This window comes from Abrus precatorius, unplaced genomic scaffold (genome assembly GCF_003935025.1).
Source record: "Abrus precatorius isolate BTA unplaced genomic scaffold, Abrus_2018 Scaffold11, whole genome shotgun sequence".
In the NCBI taxonomy this organism is placed as follows: Eukaryota; Viridiplantae; Streptophyta; class Magnoliopsida; order Fabales; family Fabaceae; genus Abrus; species Abrus precatorius.
The window spans coordinates 25657156-25671709 of record NW_020874303.1 but is presented as its reverse complement, the minus strand read 5'-3'; the positions used below and the strand labels follow the sequence as shown (position 1 = coordinate 25671709).

Here is a 14554-nt window from a genome sequence, read left to right as displayed (position 1 = left end):
AACTAAATAGCTCCTTACTTTCCTTATTTTTCTATTTTCCATTCTCATATATAGCTTTGTTAATATAGGTGTTATTAGCCTCTAATAATGAATATAGATCTGTCATTAATAATATACATTATACTCTTCAAATTTAAATTTGTAAAATTTAAATCAAAATTCAAATACATAATAAATCTATAATAGAATTTATCCATGAATTGACGTTTGACATCACCATAAAAGTATTTAGTATAATTTAGTTTTTAAAACCTTTTAACTTTAAATTTTTTTAAAAACAAGCCATTATTCTTCAAGTAATTTCAACCAAACAAATGTTCACTATAAATGTTTGCACATAAACATCTTCCGAGCCAAAAGTCACGCTTTACAGCACGTACACACTATTAGACCCTCCTTCAGTTCAACACATTCATCGATCGTATGTTGAAAAGTTGTGGTAGAAAAGAAAGGAGTGGAAAACCATTTTTAATTATAATAAATATTATCTAAAATCATGTAAGTTTATTGCATTATTTTATATTTTAATGAAAGCTATATAATTCTTTTACTTTTAAAAAGGTATTTGTCTTTCCTTCATTCTGTTTTAAAATTCAACTCCAAGTTATATCCTTACATAGAGACTCACTCTCATATCAACATATTTTTAGTTAAAGTGTATCTAATAAAACGTAGCCTCAGACCATATTTTGACTCAGGTCAAATTATCACTTCTAACTAAAGATGTCTAAGCATAAATAATCTAACATAAATTTAATTTTTTATTAAAGTCAAAATTTTAAAATTATTTGATTCATGATCGATTTCTTATAATCATTTTAAGATATATCAATAATATTTTTAATAAAAAAAATTTTAACCAATATTTTTAAAGTTCTCGCTATTATTGTAAAATTTTTAATGTGGTATTTGGACGAAAAAATTTAAAATTTTCTAAAATATTAAATCAATAATGAGAAGATATTTTAAGTGGAATTAAAATATGAGATGAATTATGAATGATTAATATTAGAGTTGAATATAATAAATAATTTTTTAAATTATTTTTAATGATAAAATATTTAAACCATTTTATTTAATATATAAATTACTTGGTTAACATTCTATAATAATTTTAATTTTTTTTTTATCATTCAGTCGATATGTATCTTATCAAAATATTAAATATAAGCTTATATACCTAATTTGACGAAAAGTTTAAAAATAATTATTATAATATAATATTTTTTAATAAATTTTCAAAAAATTTATTTTAAGAATTGACATATCAAATTATAGTATGATTCAGATTCTCTTTTATTATGATAAAAATTAGACGTTTAGTTATATTTTTTTATAAACCAATTGAGTTTTATTAAGAGAATCATGCTAAAATAATGAAAAATTATATAAAATTAATTTAAATAAATTTAATTAGCTTAAGTGAATTTTATATAAAATATTAAAAAATTCACTGTTAATTATATGATTGACTTAAAAAACTAAAATTTTACACTTATTTATAAAAAAATGATTAAAGAGCATAAGAAAAAGGGTTATTATTTAAAAGTTTTAATAAGTTTGATAGAAATTACGAAGAAAATTATTGTAATCAATACTAAAAGTTAGAATTGAAGACACAGTTTATTATAAGTAAATAAAAATAATTTAAATAAGATTTGTTCAAATAGTTGATGCTAAGATTCTAACTATAATTTCATTTAAATGATTAGAAAAATTAATGATAAGGTGTTAAAGGATTTTGATAAGCAGGAGAGAGTAAGCAAGAAGAAGAGTTATAACTTTTGAAATATGATATGAAAGAGATAAAAAGAAAAAAAGAAATAAAAAAATTTACTTAAGCTAATTAAGTTAATTTAACATAATTATTTATATTTTTATATAATCCATTTAAACAAATTTTAATTTATTTTTTAAAAAATTCTAGAAATCTAATTCCGGACAAGAAAGCAACAATTCATTCCCATGGACACAGAAATAATTAAAAATGACACAATCCAAAATTGACACAGTGAATTAGAAACACTGACAAGTCTGAGTGAAAATGAGGTGATGAATGTACATTCATTCTTGTCCATAAATTATTTTTTGATAAAAATTTATTATTATTAACTGTTTATTTTCAACTCTAAAAATTGAAATTAACAAAAAATTTATCATCTGTTATTATTTTTAATTAATAATTATAAATTTATATTTTATATGATTATTTATATTTATAATAATGATAATGTTATTTATTAATTTAAGTCACATAAATTATATAAACAAATTTTGCATAAACTTTTTTTTATAGAAGAGATGCATTACCAATACTCATACACTCCTGAATTTTCAAATTTAGATCACTTGAGACTATTTAAAAATTTCAAAATAATAGCTGTTTTTTTTTTTTTTTGTCTTTTTAGTTTGGATAATTGTTGTCTTTTTAATCAAATAAACTCTTTATTTTTAAAACTAACTAAACTGAATCCTGTCATTTATTTTACCAATATTTTTAAAATTATTACTTTTAGTAAAATATTTATAAATTTATGATGAATTTATGATATGAACACCAAAGGACAAAAGAAAAGAGACAAAAGCCGATTAAGTGCAAGAGAGACAAATAACTAATTGGATTGGAGCTATGGAAAGTTATCATATTCTCCAAATTAATTGTCACCCTAAATAATCTAATAGTTTAATAACTAATCAAGTAAAAATGCACAAGGTTGAGAAAATAAATATGAGAGCAAAACTAACTGAGAAATTCAATATCAAGTGATCAACCAATAGCGGTGCTTCTGCACAAGTGCACAAAGACAAGTGCAAGAACTGCTGATTTGCATATAGTGGACGATGGAACCCCGTATTTTCCCTTGCCAAACAACCCTTTCAAATATTGCCAGTAGCACGCTAATAGATACATAACACAAATCAACTCCCCTGGTCCAGACCCATTTCCACTCTTAGTAGCTTGCATTTGCAACCCAAAAATCCAGATGATTAGTGTTGTCAATTGGACCAGTAAAATGGTTGTTCCTGCCACAAAAACTAGGGACTCATCAAATGTGAACCTTCCATCATCTGCATCCCCTCCATCAGCATCAGAACTTTCCTTTTGTGTTACTTGAAAGACAGCATCTGATACCCCAAAAACCTTGAGCATGCCATCCAAATTTCCAATAAACCATGCAGTTGTGGTTCTTATTATGCTCATTCTCTGGTTGTTCCACCAATGTCTTATGGGCAACCCAATTGATCGATACTCTAGTAGAGTATGTACCATATAAACCACAAAAAGTGCAATAGGAGCCCATAGGCCAAGTCCCTGGAATAAAAACAAAGTGAAAAGTAAAAAAAAAGTAATGCAATTGAATTTTTTGTAGTATGTAGTATAACCTTGTCATTAAAATTGGATCTAACCTTAGGAAAGATATTGGTGTTGGTAATTATACAATATGCTGGTAGAGCAGCATAACAAACTTCGAAGACACTACGAATGCCCCAGTTGGCAATCCAAAAGTAGGACAAGCATGTCCTGAATTGGATCTTACCAAAAAGGAAGCCCAGAAGAGGAGAGTGCTTTCCAAAGAAGCTTACAGTGACGCCTGAGGCCCATCTTTTTTGTTGGATCATTGTAGAGACTAATCCTCTAGGAGCACACCCTGTGAAGGCAATTGGATCTGGGGTACAACACTCTGATCTCCAACCTTTTCTATGGATGTTAAACCCGGTAGGAATATCCTCTGATACTGATCCATATAACCACCCTATCTAAAGTTCCCAACATCATCAAAGTTAATTAACAGCATGCAAATTTTGCAAAAAGGGTAGTTACTTTTGGCTGAAAAATGAGTTTCTATAAAGTACCTTATTACCCCAGCTAGTGCCATATTCATATCCACAGTTAGCAACTTGGATTGCGGCCTCAATAAATTTGGAAGGACTAATATCATTAGCATAATATGCGCTCCCCTGCACAGCATGAGTTGCTGATTTGATAAACTCCTTTGAACATCCAAATTGTTGCATTAATATCTTCTCTGGTAATTTTCCTGTAGAAGATCTGAATATTATGTGTCTTATGCATATCATACATGAATCAACTAGTAATAATATCCTTATGTATACTTCACCCGTATGGTATTTTATTTTGAGTCTCATTGGAAATTTTGAAATAACCAAGAAACATGAGTAAGTGAAGTTGTGTTAAGGCAAGACCTTTTTTGCTGCTTTCAATTTCATTTGGATAAAGCCCATAAATAGCCTTTCTTCTATGGAAGGTGTTTGTTCCTACATAGTAAGGTCCTTGAAGTCCTGCAATGCCTCGTATTATGTACTGCATTACACAAAGCAAGAAAATGTTTGTTTACAAGGCTTGTAGTCCACATAATTTGTAGCATTTGATAAACAAATATGCGCAGTTGAAGAGTAAACTGAGAACTTCATTTAGAGTAGAGAAAAAAACACACCTCAAATGCAGCCACCAACTGATTTCCAAAAGGGTCATTTTTTAAACCATCATAGAATTGCTGGAAATATTGAACAAAAGCAACTTCTTTACCAATCTCTGAGTCCATCAAAATGCACATAGCGTGGTAAACAATTTTTGGATTGTTCACAAACATGTCACAGTCTACATTCAACATAAAGGGAGCATCGGTCATCAACCCGGATACTCTTGTCTGCACATATTAATTAAGAAAGATGAGGAAGGATTTTTGAATCATTAATTGAAAATAAATTAGGGATTGGATCATTAACTTCTTGAAATGAGAATCAGAGTTTCATGGACTAAATGTTCATTAAAAAAATTACCAATACATTCATAGCTCCAGCTTTGTTATTATGTGGATACTGTGGCCTCTTCTCTCTGGATATGTAGACTAAGTGTGGCAACTCATCTGAAAGACCTTCCTTGTTCTCCAATATAATCTGCCCACAAGTAATGTAAATAAAATTTTTGGGTTACTTTGTTGTTCCTCTTCAAGCGAGGTAGAATTAGTACTACAGCAAAAAAAAAAAAAAAAAAAAAAAAAAAAAAAAAAACCATAACTAGAATGATGTACATGAAAGTCACTTTCGAATAAACAAAATAACATGTTGATAAAAAAGTTGAGGCTTTTTAATTGTTACTAGTGGTAGTACCCGTGTAAAAGCACAGGTTACTTAAAAAATAAATGCCATAACAGATTTTAGATAATCATTTATACATAATAAAATTTCATTTAATAATTCTGTATTTTAATTGGATGATCTGATTTGTCTGACATCATTTTCTTAGATTTTTTATTTTATAATCTCGTAATATTTTTTTAAAATATTATATGATTTTTCAAATATCATTTTATCATGTTATTTTTAGTTTATTTTTCATTTTGTATTTTATTAAAGTTTTAATTCTTACTTTAAAATTTGATAATTATAAGATCATGTGTGTGTGTGTGTGTGTAAAGGGTGACACACAATAATGAAATAAAGTGTAATTTTTTTTAACTATATTTTATTTCAAATATTTCCCACTATTCTATGGAAATAACAATGGTTATTATCATATTATAATAATATTTTGAAATTATTTTTTGTACTAATAATTTTTAATTCTTTAAATTATTGTAATTTTTTTCTTAATTTAATATATCATTCCGTTATTTTCTATTTTTGATTATTACTTTGCAATGTATATAATAGTAATTTGTTAGTAGTATTGTATTTATATATGACTTATTTAAATCTTGATGTAGAAAATGTATACCTAGACAAATAAGAGTGTAAAAGGAGCACATTTGAATAGTATAATTAAAATGGATAGTTAAGATTAAAATTAAATAAGATACATTTTTTTATCAAATGATAGATGAAAGAGTAATAGGAGAAACTTTCAAGAAGTGTATCATGTGAGAGGTGAAGAAACTTCAAGTGTATATTTAAAATTAAAAAATAAATGACATAAATAATATAATATGATAATAAAGAGATAAAGAATATTATATAAATATTTATACTGTTTGTGTATTTAAAAATAAAAAAAAATATTTATTTGTTAAATAGAAGTATTTCGTGGATATTTTTACTATTATATTTGTTACCTTAATTATGCTTGCATGGTTTCTTCGCTCTGCGTTTGAGAAATCTGCAAATTCTCCGTCCAATGGGAACGGAGTTGGTTTTTGGCTCACATCTTTGATGTTTTGGCTCAGACGACCATACATATCCTGCAAAACACCAAAACACAAACGACAAATATCATCCTTATTTCCTTACACAGAGTCACAGATTTCCCTTATTTGCTTTTCTTCCTGGCTCTGTACTACCTAGCCAGCACTTTTCCTCTGCTTTGGGAAACTGCATTCAAGATTTATATCATTTTTATAAGAATGTTTTTTTTTTTATCACATTATTTATCTTCATTTTTAATTTATAAAAAAATAAGCACATAATATCATATAAATATAATTTCTGAACACGAATATGGTGTCTGAATCAATGCTAAGAAATAATGTGGTATACTTACCTTCATTCTAGACCATTCTAGCATGAATTCCATGGACTCGTCACTTTTGGTAATGGGAACATCAGAAAAGCATCTAAAAGGTGCTCTAACTTGTATGTTGTAATTCTTACAAAAGGGTACCCAATGCTTGGCAAATTTGGAGGCTTCCACAAGGGCATAGTACGTAAGAGGAGAACAACCATCATCAGAAACATAGCAAGCAAGCTTGTTAGTAGGATAATCAAGTGCCATAAGAGACAACACTGTGTTCACTGTGACGATGGGGGGTTCAAGTATAGGATCTGCTGTTGTCACAAACAAGTCAACTCGCGGAACCTCAACTAACCTGTTTACAAAAATAATATAATCTTGAAGTAATGATACTATAATTTTATTAGCTTTTATTGAATAATTTTTTAAATAAAAGCTTATAACATAAATTTAACAATTGTTAAACTATATTTATATTTTATAAAACGTCGTTTAAATAAACTTCCGCTAGAATTTTAGCTAATAATAGTAGAAGAGTACAAGACTCAGCATTCAATAGCTTTGTGTTAACAGTGTTACGTACCGTTGCATGAGACGGTCTATGTGGGTTATAGTTATTGCAGGACTCCATTTGGCGTTGAGAATGACAATCCAAGTGAAGGTGAACCAAGATTCGCATAAGAAAGCAAGGAACCATGGAAGAGTGAAGGTGTTGATGGAGAAAAAACGGACACTGAGAAGCATGAGAAGGAGTAGTAAAACAAGGATGTCCATAACCCTTTGAAATGTGCGTTTGAGCCATATTTTTTCATAGAGAGGGAGATATCCTTGGTTCTCCGTTGAACAAATTGTGAAAAGACTAGAACTGTAGCTAAGGGTTTTGAGAATGATTATTAATAAAGAACAAGCTTACAAGCATGCCTTCTAAGGCATTCGTTATAAACAACGTGCCTATGCTAGCTGTTAGGAAAAGTCTTCAGTACATTGAATAGTGGCCACTGGCCAGATTGCGATTTAAAAATATAAAAAGTAAAAATTTAGCGAACAAAAATATTTTGACTTCTAGTGATGTCAGGATTGATGAAAAGAGGACAATACGTAGACAAATAATTGCTGACAAAATTATCAGAACTGACAATTTTGGAAAAGGAATTCATGATATTACCTTTTTTTTTTCCTAATTTTATTTTTGAAGTAAATGAAATAAAAATTTCGAATCCAACATCTTTAGGATCAAAATTTGAACTGTTATCTTGTTATTTTATCATGTCCATTAGACGAGTCCTAAGAATTTTAAAGTTTTGTTAAGCTGATAAAATTATAAAGTTTTATAAGGTTAATTAAATATAAGTTTATTTTTGTTGGTTCAAAGAAAATAAAAAAAATACTAATAACATGTTTTTCACCATATTTTTTTAATATATTATTAGTTGTTAGTTAAATTTTATTAAATTTATAAAAAAGGATAATTTTTAATAAATTTTAATTAATAATTAAAAATATATTACAAAAAATATGTTGAGAAATTTATCTTAACACTCCTCTGGTAAAAAGAAAGACACGTCCGTGAGGTGATGACAACGAAGCTTTTAAGCAAAAAGCTACATGGGTGTATTTATTAAGGCTTGATAGATTGTAGAATTCTTAGCATTAGCAGCGTTCACTTCTAAGAAATTGTAATTATCGACCTTACATTTTCATGAATAAAAAATTATTTGAATTTATCATAATATTTTAAATGACTAATAATAAGTTTAAGTTATATTTATCTAATATTGATAAATATATTAGATGCATTTATTTTAAAATTAAACATATAATGAGTTTTTATTATCGAACAGTGTAAATCAAATTATAAAAGTTATTTTATCTTAAAATAATTTCGAGTTCGAATCTTGTCAAAATGCAGGTGTGTTAAATAATATAATTCGAATTTATATTTGGTGCACAAATAATAATTGATATTTTTATTGTTTAAAAAAAAAAATTCACTTTTGAGAGTACGGGAAAATTCATTGTATTCTCCACAACAAACATGTCCACGATTTGTAAATATATATTATTATATATAATTTGTCACTTAAATACGTGTTTACCTATTATTAGTTAACTTTTTTTACAGTATTTTAGATGTTTTTAAGAGTATTACAGAATTTACATATTTTTAAGAGTCCACATAATTTACCATTATTTTAATATTAGTCATACTTTTGTTTATTTTATAAAAGGATATATATTTTTTAATTTTTACTTTATTTTAAATAAAAAAGATAAAAAGTAAATAATATCTTATAAAGTGAATGCCTTTTAACTGTTTAAAAATTAAAATATTCAATTCATATAATTTTGGTGATTAATTTAAACATTTATTCTTGAAAGATGACTAATTAATTTACTTCTTGAATATGCAGATGGAGGAGGCATAGGTCATCCTCAACAAATAAACAAGAAAATAAAGAGAAATTTATTTGGTTACAAATTTAAAATTCATCATTGATTTGTTCAGGTAGGAGCAGTACTAGAAACTGATGATACTCTCCAAATCAATTTTGTCATCTTTCATTCATTTAATAATTAAGATACAATAAGCACCCAAAGGTAAGATATATAGATAAGAACAATATCTATATAAAATTCAAGTCATCATCGATAACGTTGCTTCTACATAAATATACGAACACAAATGAAAACACTATTGACTTGCATATGGTGGATAAGGGAATCCCATATTTTCCTCCTGCAAACAACCCTTTCAAATATGGCCAATAGCACACTAACAAATACATAATACAAATCAATTCCCCAAGTTCAGATCCATTCCCATTCTGAGTTGGTTGTAACCCAAAAAACCATATAAATAGTGCTGTCAATTGCACCAGCAAAATGGTCGTGCCTGCCACATAAACTGGGGATTCATCAAAGGTGAACCTTCCAGGATCAGCATTATTTCCATTAGCACTAGAAGTTGGATTTTCCTTTTGTGTTACTTCAAATATAGCATCTGATATACCCAGAAGGTTAAGCATGGCATTCAAAAATCCAATAAACCATGCAGTTGTTGTTCTCATAATGGTCATTCTCTGATTGTTCCACCAATGTTGTATGGACAACCCAATTCTAAGGTACTCTAATAGAGTATGTACATTGTATATCACAAAAAGAGAAATTGGAATCCAAATGCCAAGTCCCTGGAATAAAAATTAATAAAGTGAAAGGGAGAAAAAAAAAGAATACACTCTTAAAGGAGTAAAAAAATTATGCAGTAAAATAATCAAGTATACTTAAAAAGTATAAAGTTGGTTTTAATTTATAAAAACAAAATTATATTTTTATATTGATTTTCTTCTTTTACAAAATTATATGAAAACTTACTCAAACTGAAACTATTTGAGCTTAAGTGTACTTGCCAATTAAATTGGCTTGGAATCGGATCTAACCTTGGGAAAGACAGTGGTGTTGGTAATCATGCAATATGCAAGTAGAGCAACATAGCAAACTAGGAAGAAACCACGCAAGCCCCAATTGGTGAGCCAAAAATAGGACAAGCCTGCCCTCAGTTGGATCTTACCAAAGAGGATGCCCATAATGGGAGAATGTTTTCCAAAGAAGACTACAGTGAGGCCTGAGCCCCACCTCTTTTGTTGTATCATTGTAGAGAGTAATCCTCCAGGAGCACAACCCGTGAAGGCAATTGGATTTGGAGTACAACATTCTGATCTCCATCCTTTGCTTTGCATATTCAAGCCGGTAGGTACATCTTCTGAGATTGATCCATACAACCAGCCCATCTAAAGTTCCCAAAATCCTCAAGTTAATTAACAAACTTTAAATGTTGCAGAAGTGGCCAATTTCGTCTGAAAAATATATTTGTTTATGGGAGAGTCTCTCATGTGTCCATTGTCACTTCTATTTAAGTGATTTTTGTTTGAAACATCAACATCATTACTAATACTATGGTTATAAGAGAGAAAAATGATGTTTTAAATAAAAGTCACTTATATATGAGTGACAATAAACACTTGGGAGTGATAATAGACACTTTTGTTTATGTTGCATACCTGTTTACCCCAGTATGTTCCATTTTCATATTCACAGTTAGCAACTTGAGTTGCTGCCTCAATAAAGTGGGATGGACTGATATCATTTTCAGGGTATGTACTCCCTTCCAAAGCATGAGCTACTGATTTGACATAATCCTTCGAACTTCCAAATTGCTGGGTTAATATCTTATTTACTAATTTTCCTGCGGAAGATAGAAAATGTAAATGCATCTTGTGTTTGCTATACAGTAAATACCTAATGAATAACTTTCTATTTAGGAATATATTGGACAATTTGAAATAATGAAGATACATAATGAATATTCAGAATTTTATGTATTTGTGTTAAGATAAGGACCTTTTCTCCCGGTTTCATTTTCATCAGGAGATAGACCGTAAATAGCATTTCTTCTATGGAAGGTGTTTGTTCCTCCATAGAAAGGTCCTTGTAGTCCTGCCATGCCTCGTATTATGTACTGCGTTAGACAACAAGAAATTTTTTATTAAGTTCCTTAAATTCATAAAATTTACTTGTGAAGAGTAAACTTAGAGATTCATTTAAAGATGAGAAAACACCTCAAATGCAGTGACCCATTGATTTCCAAAAGGGTCATCTTTTATTCCATCGTAGAATTGCTGAAAACATTGAACAAAAGCGACTTCTTTTCCATTCTTTGAGTCTATCAAAATGCACATAGCGTGTAGAACAATCTTTGGATTATTCACAACCATGTCACAGTCTACGTTCAACATAAAGGGAGCATTGGTCATTAATCCAGAGACCCTTGTCTGCACGTAATTAATTAAGGAAGATGAGAAAGGATTAACGAATCATTGATTCAAGATTTGTTTGAGGTTTGATCATTAATTATTAGAAAGAAAATCAAAATTCCACGTTCTAAGTAGTATGAGTTAACAAATTCCTTACTAACACATTCATAGCTCCAGCTTTGTAATTATGTGGATATTGTGGCCTCTTCTCTCTAGATATGTAGATTAAATGAGGCAACCCATCAGAAAGACCATCTCTGTTTTCCAATATAACCTACGCAGACGAAATGTAAATAAGTGCTTTGTTGTTTGTTTTCAAGCATGCAAACTTTGGCAGAAAAAAATATTGAGAAATGGATATAAAAGTAGTTTGAATGAACAAAATAACAAGTTCATATAAAATAAGTTTGTTTTTAATATGACAGTCTATAAATTTGGAAGCAAGAAATGAATGGGAGAGAAGTGAATTGGTAATGTAAATTGAATAATTTGTAAAGTAGAATTGGTAATGTGAACAGATTTGTGGAAGAGATGCAGAACTTCTCACATGTTCGTATATTGGAATTGGTAATGCCAACATAGTTCACGGAAATATTTTTTAACTTTTCACTTTTACGTTTATTATAATTATCATAAAATTGTTTTTTTTAATTGTTACCATGGAAACAACATTTTTATGAATATTAATAAGAACCTAAAAATAAATCAGGAAACTTTTTCAGGGACCAAGCGAATATAAATTATGTAGCAACTTAAAATTGTAATATAGAACATTACAAAAACTCTGTAGGTGCATGAATATTTTTGGCTGCTACATTTGTTACCTTAATTATGCTTGGATGGTTTCTTTGCTCTGTATTTGAGAAAACAGAAAATTCTCCACCAAGTTGGAATGGAGTTGGTAATCGGGTCACCTCTTCAATTTTTTGGCTAAGAGTGTCATACATATCCTGCATAACACAAAAGACAAACCATTTTGCAGTTCATGGTCAGAGCACTGGAAAGTTTGAGCCTATCTGTAATTTTCTTTCTCCTTAAGATTCGGTGCTTATCTCATAATAGTTTATGGCAATTACTTAGAGAGACATGAAACAATTTTGATTGTTGATGTACTTAAAGTTACCTTCATCCTTAACCATTCTTGTTTGAATTCAAGTGCATCTTCACTTTTAGTAGTAGCAACATCAGAGAAGTATCTAAAGGGTGCTCTAATTTGCACGTTGTACTTCTTACAAAAAGGTACCCAAAACTTGGCGAATTTGGAGGCTTCCGCAAGGGCATAGAAGGTAAGAGGGGAACAACCATCATCGGAAACATAGCAAGCTAGCTTGTTAGCAGGGTAATCAAGAGCCAAAAGAGACAACACAGTGTTCACTGTGATGATGGGGGGTTCAAGTATAGGATCTGCTGTTGTCACAAGCAAGTCCACTGGTGGAAGCTCAAGTACCCTTTTGAGATAAAGAAGAAAAATGTTAATACTCATGTATAAGCATAAGGCATGCCACTAACAAGCTTCAAGAAGCATTCAACGTAATAGAACTTCAACTTGGTCAAATAGAGCAATGGAACTATGGAAGCATTCATTTGAATAGGGAATAAAATTCAAAATAGCATGAGTTATCAAAGGATAAGTATCAATAGATATATGTTATGACATACCCTTGTAGGAGACGATCTATGTGGGTTATGGTTATTGCAGGACTCCATTTGGCATTGAGAATGACAATCCAAGTGAAGGTGAACCAAGATTCACATAAGAAAGCAAGGAACCATGGGAAAGTAAAGTTTTTGATTGAGAAAACACGGTAACTGAGAAGCATGAGAAGGAGGAGTAAAATCAAGGAATCTATTACTCTCTGAAATGTACGCTTGAGCCATATTTTTTGATAGAGAGGGAAATATCCTTGCTTGTCCATTGAGCAAATCGTAAGACCCAATATTTGGGAGGATCTGAACAACGTCAGACTCTTAAATGGACAAATATTGATTTATAAAACAATGTTTTTCCAATAAATAATTAACAGACAGAAATCCTGACAATGATTGGTGTTGAAAATGTTCTTTATTGTAATCGAATTTTTTGTGGGCCTTTTGGCTCTTGTTATGGAATTTTGTAACCAAAAGAAAAAGTTTATTTACTGGAATAATCTACGCCATTAGCTGTTTAGTGGGGTTTGTGCCTCTCTGTCCCTTGAATAATCAAGCAAGTTCACCACATAGTTTCTCAATGATATGTGTAAGGGCCAATCAAAATACACTCTCTACGAATATCTTGGCTCTTGAGTTCGCAAGCATTTGGAAGATTGATTGATATTTGAGACGTATTGGCATTATCTAAACTAAAACAAACAAATCCTCCAGTTAGTGTCGTCACGTGGGAGTATCCTGCACAAATTTATTATTACTAATTAATTAACCAAGATAAACACGTTCGATATTATCTTATTAATTTCATTATTTTTTGGACAACCATATCCCTTTTCTGCAACTGAATAATGTTAAAATAGTACCCAAAATTTGTATTAAATGATTCATTTTTTTCATTTTATTATTTATTCCCCTCTCTAAAAAAATCATTTAATGTTGTAGCACAAGAACTAAAAACTATGTTTAAGAGTAAAATTTAAAGGAAAAAAATAACAATACAACCTTAAAATTATAGCATAACTATTGGCTCAAGAAAAAAATTAATTAAAGAAACTACTTTTCAGGAGTATTATTTTTTTTATTATAACACAAACTCATAAAATGTTTAATAATTAATAAATTTTATAAAGTTTTTTCATTTTTCAAAATATCCTCGATCGATAAATAAAAAAATTACGAAGCTAATTTTAGACCATCAGATTCACGAGTCTCTTAAATTTGTTATTAGCTCTTATATATAGTTTCTATTAAAATTGTGTCATATTCGATGTGCAAATCTGATTTTTTCAATTGAATATATATAATAACCATTATTTTTTTTTCCTAATCCATATGGAACTTCATTTCTTCAAAAAGTTAGTTTAGCCTAATAAATCTTTTAAAAAAAGGGTATAAAATATTTTGAAGTAAAGGATAATTTGTAAAAAATATTTATTTTTATCTACTCCAATATTATAATATATACAGCCGAGTGTAGGACAATGTTATTTGATAAAAAACAAGATTTTAAACGATGTCCTACAAAACTAAATAATATTAAAATCTTCAGAAAACGCTGAATAAGATGTTCTGAAGTCATATCAATGTTCCTAGTTTAAATTTGTCATTTCTAAAAACATAATAATAG

The 14554-nt window shown here is 29.1% G+C and overlaps 2 protein-coding genes across 4 annotated transcripts; both read right to left on the bottom strand.

The window, feature by feature from the left end:
• Positions 1-2628: 2628 nt before the first annotated feature.
• On the bottom strand, positions 2629-7304 carry LOC113853590 (cellulose synthase-like protein B4). The gene is made up of 9 exons (XM_027484040.1): positions 7053-7304; positions 6500-6824; positions 6075-6200; positions 4804-4920; positions 4458-4670; positions 4122-4324; positions 3856-4051; positions 3409-3759; positions 2629-3313 (listed from the first exon to the last, which is right to left on the bottom strand). Exons 1-9 carry the CDS (start codon positions 7241-7243, stop codon positions 2768-2770), a joined length of 2268 nt encoding a protein of 755 aa, XP_027339841.1. The 5' UTR covers positions 7244-7304; the 3' UTR covers positions 2629-2767.
• A 1639-nt stretch (positions 7305-8943) lies between these two features.
• On the bottom strand, positions 8944-13259 carry LOC113853588 (cellulose synthase-like protein B4). 3 transcript variants are annotated; one of them, XM_027484037.1, is made up of 9 exons: positions 12940-13259; positions 12404-12728; positions 12105-12230; positions 11438-11554; positions 11086-11298; positions 10868-10985; positions 10528-10712; positions 9907-10257; positions 8944-9657 (listed from the first exon to the last, which is right to left on the bottom strand). In XM_027484037.1, exons 1-9 carry the CDS (start codon positions 13194-13196, stop codon positions 9094-9096), a joined length of 2256 nt encoding a protein of 751 aa, XP_027339838.1. In that variant the 5' UTR covers positions 13197-13259; the 3' UTR covers positions 8944-9093. The 3 variants fall into 3 exon arrangements, with proteins under 3 accessions (XP_027339838.1, XP_027339839.1, XP_027339840.1); XM_027484039.1 differs by having other exon boundaries at positions 9079-9470; positions 12940-13247; XM_027484038.1 differs by lacking the exon at positions 11438-11554 and having other exon boundaries at positions 8945-9657; positions 12940-13247.
• Positions 13260-14554: the final 1295 nt, after the last annotated feature.

What these genes read in the sequence shown, in the direction of transcription:
- LOC113853590 (XM_027484040.1), bottom strand. Translation starts at nt 7,243, where the DNA reads ATGGACATCCTTGTTTTACTACTCCTTCTCATGCTTCTCAGTGTCCGT. An exon ending in ACCATGCAAGCATAATTAAG is followed by an intron (nt 4,921 to 6,074) that starts GTAACAAATATA and finishes ACTTGTGGGCAG; the next exon opens with ATTATATTGGAGAACAAGGA. An exon ending in ACACCAATATCTTTCCTAAG is followed by an intron (nt 3,314 to 3,408) that starts GTTAGATCCAAT and finishes TTTTTATTCCAG; the next exon opens with GGACTTGGCCTATGGGCTCC.
- LOC113853588 (XM_027484037.1), bottom strand. Translation starts at nt 13,196, where the DNA reads ATGGACAAGCAAGGATATTTCCCTCTCTATCAAAAAATATGGCTCAAG. An exon ending in ATAGATCGTCTCCTACAAGG is followed by an intron (nt 12,729 to 12,939) that starts GTATGTCATAAC and finishes TTATCTCAAAAG; the next exon opens with GGTACTTGAGCTTCCACCAG. An exon ending in GAACATACTGGGGTAAACAG is followed by an intron (nt 10,258 to 10,527) that starts GTATGCAACATA and finishes TGGGAACTTTAG; the next exon opens with ATGGGCTGGTTGTATGGATC.